Source organism: Bombina bombina, chromosome 1, assembly GCF_027579735.1.
Source record: "Bombina bombina isolate aBomBom1 chromosome 1, aBomBom1.pri, whole genome shotgun sequence".
NCBI lineage: Eukaryota > Metazoa > Chordata > Amphibia > Anura > Bombinatoridae > Bombina > Bombina bombina.
The window spans coordinates 143653792-143655353 of NC_069499.1; the positions used below are offsets into that span (position 1 = coordinate 143653792).

At 33.5% G+C, this 1562-nt stretch overlaps 1 protein-coding gene across 1 annotated transcript in view; it reads left to right on the top strand.

Moving 5' to 3' along the window:
• The window catches only part of POLE2 (DNA polymerase epsilon 2, accessory subunit), a gene marked incomplete in the record, with an annotated part of 205906 nt that extends 204671 nt beyond the window's left edge, over nucleotides 1–1235 (top strand). Inside the window, 1 exon segment of the mRNA XM_053697663.1 lies at nucleotides 1093–1235. Coding sequence (XP_053553638.1) covers nucleotides 1093–1111 — 19 coding nt within the window.
• Nucleotides 1236–1562: the final 327 nt, after the last annotated feature.

Genomic DNA, 1562 nt, shown 5'->3' on the forward strand with positions numbered 1-1562 from the left:
CATCTTGGTTAAAATCTTTGATTCATCATGCTTATGTCGAGTCGGGTAAAACTCCGCCTCAAAGGATTACAGCTCATTCTACTTGGTCAGTTTCTACTTCCTGGGCGTTTAGGAATGAAGCTTCGGTTGATCAGATTTGCAAAGCAGCCACTTGGTCTTCTTTGCATACTTTTACTAAATTCTACCATTTTGATGTGTTTTCTTCTTCTGAAGCAGTTTTTGGTAGAAAAGTACTTCAGGCAGCGGTTTCAGTTTGATTCTTCTGCTTATATTTTCATTATAAGATTAAAACTTTATTTTGGGTTGTGGATTATTTTTTCAGCGGAATTGGCTGTCTTTATTTTATCCCTCCCTCTCTAGTGACTCTTGTGTGGAAGTTCCACATCTTGGGTATTTATTATCCCATACGTCACTAGCTCATGGACTCTTGCTAATTACATGAAAGAAAACATAATTTATGTAAGAACTTACCTGATAAATTCATTTCTTTCATATTAGCAAGAGTCCATGAGGCCCACCCTTTTTTTGTGGTGGTTATGATTTTTTTGTATAAAGCACAATTATTCCAATTCCTTATTTTTTATGCTTTCGCACTTTTTTCTTATCACCCCACTTCTTGGCTATTCGTTAAACTGATTTGTGGGTGTGGTGAGGGGTGTATTTGTAGGCATTTTGAGGTTTGGGAAACTTTGCCCCTCCTGGTAGGAATGTATATCCCATACGTCACTAGCTCATGGACTCTTGCTAATATGAAAGAAATGAATTTATCAGGTAAGTTCTTACATAAATTATGTTTTTATGAGCAATTTGTGCAGAAATCCATATCATTCCAAAAGGTTCACATACTTTTTCTTCCAACTGTATATATGTGTGTGTGTGTGTGTGTGTGTGTATATATGTATATACTGTGTATATATAATAAAAAACTTTCTACGTCATGCATGCTTTACAGCTTACAAACTATACCTATGGTTTAAGTCTGTCAGTACTTTGTTCTTGAAAACATTATTGCACCCCAAATTTTCTTTTTTTTATACAAGAACAAGACATTTTTTTCTTTTTATCCAATTGTACTGTGCTTTTCTCTTTCAGTAAACTTCAGAATGTTTGAGTTCTTTTGATGGTGTCAAGCTTCTATCAAGATTTTATTTAAATGCAAAAAAAAAAGTTTTATAAATGTAAATGTATTTTAAGCCGTTTAAGACAAGAATTTGTAATAAAACTGTACAGAAGTACTGTTTCTTGTCATTATTATTTTTTTTTTAATGTTTGTTTCTTTAAGTCTGTAACTGTTGAGTGAACTAATTGGTCTAAGTAATAAATCTCTCCCCCCCCCAATATATATTCTTTTGATCTCATTTATAGCGGTAAAATAATTTGAATCCCATTATTAAGATCAGTTATATCTGGCTTACATATACAGTATAAACTGTCGTTTTAAGGCTTTTTCCTTTTCTTCTACAAGATATGACTAGTCCATGGATTTCATCCTTACTTGTGGGATTTATCCTCCTGCTAACAGGAAGTGGCAAAGAGCACCACAGCAGAGCTGTATATATAGC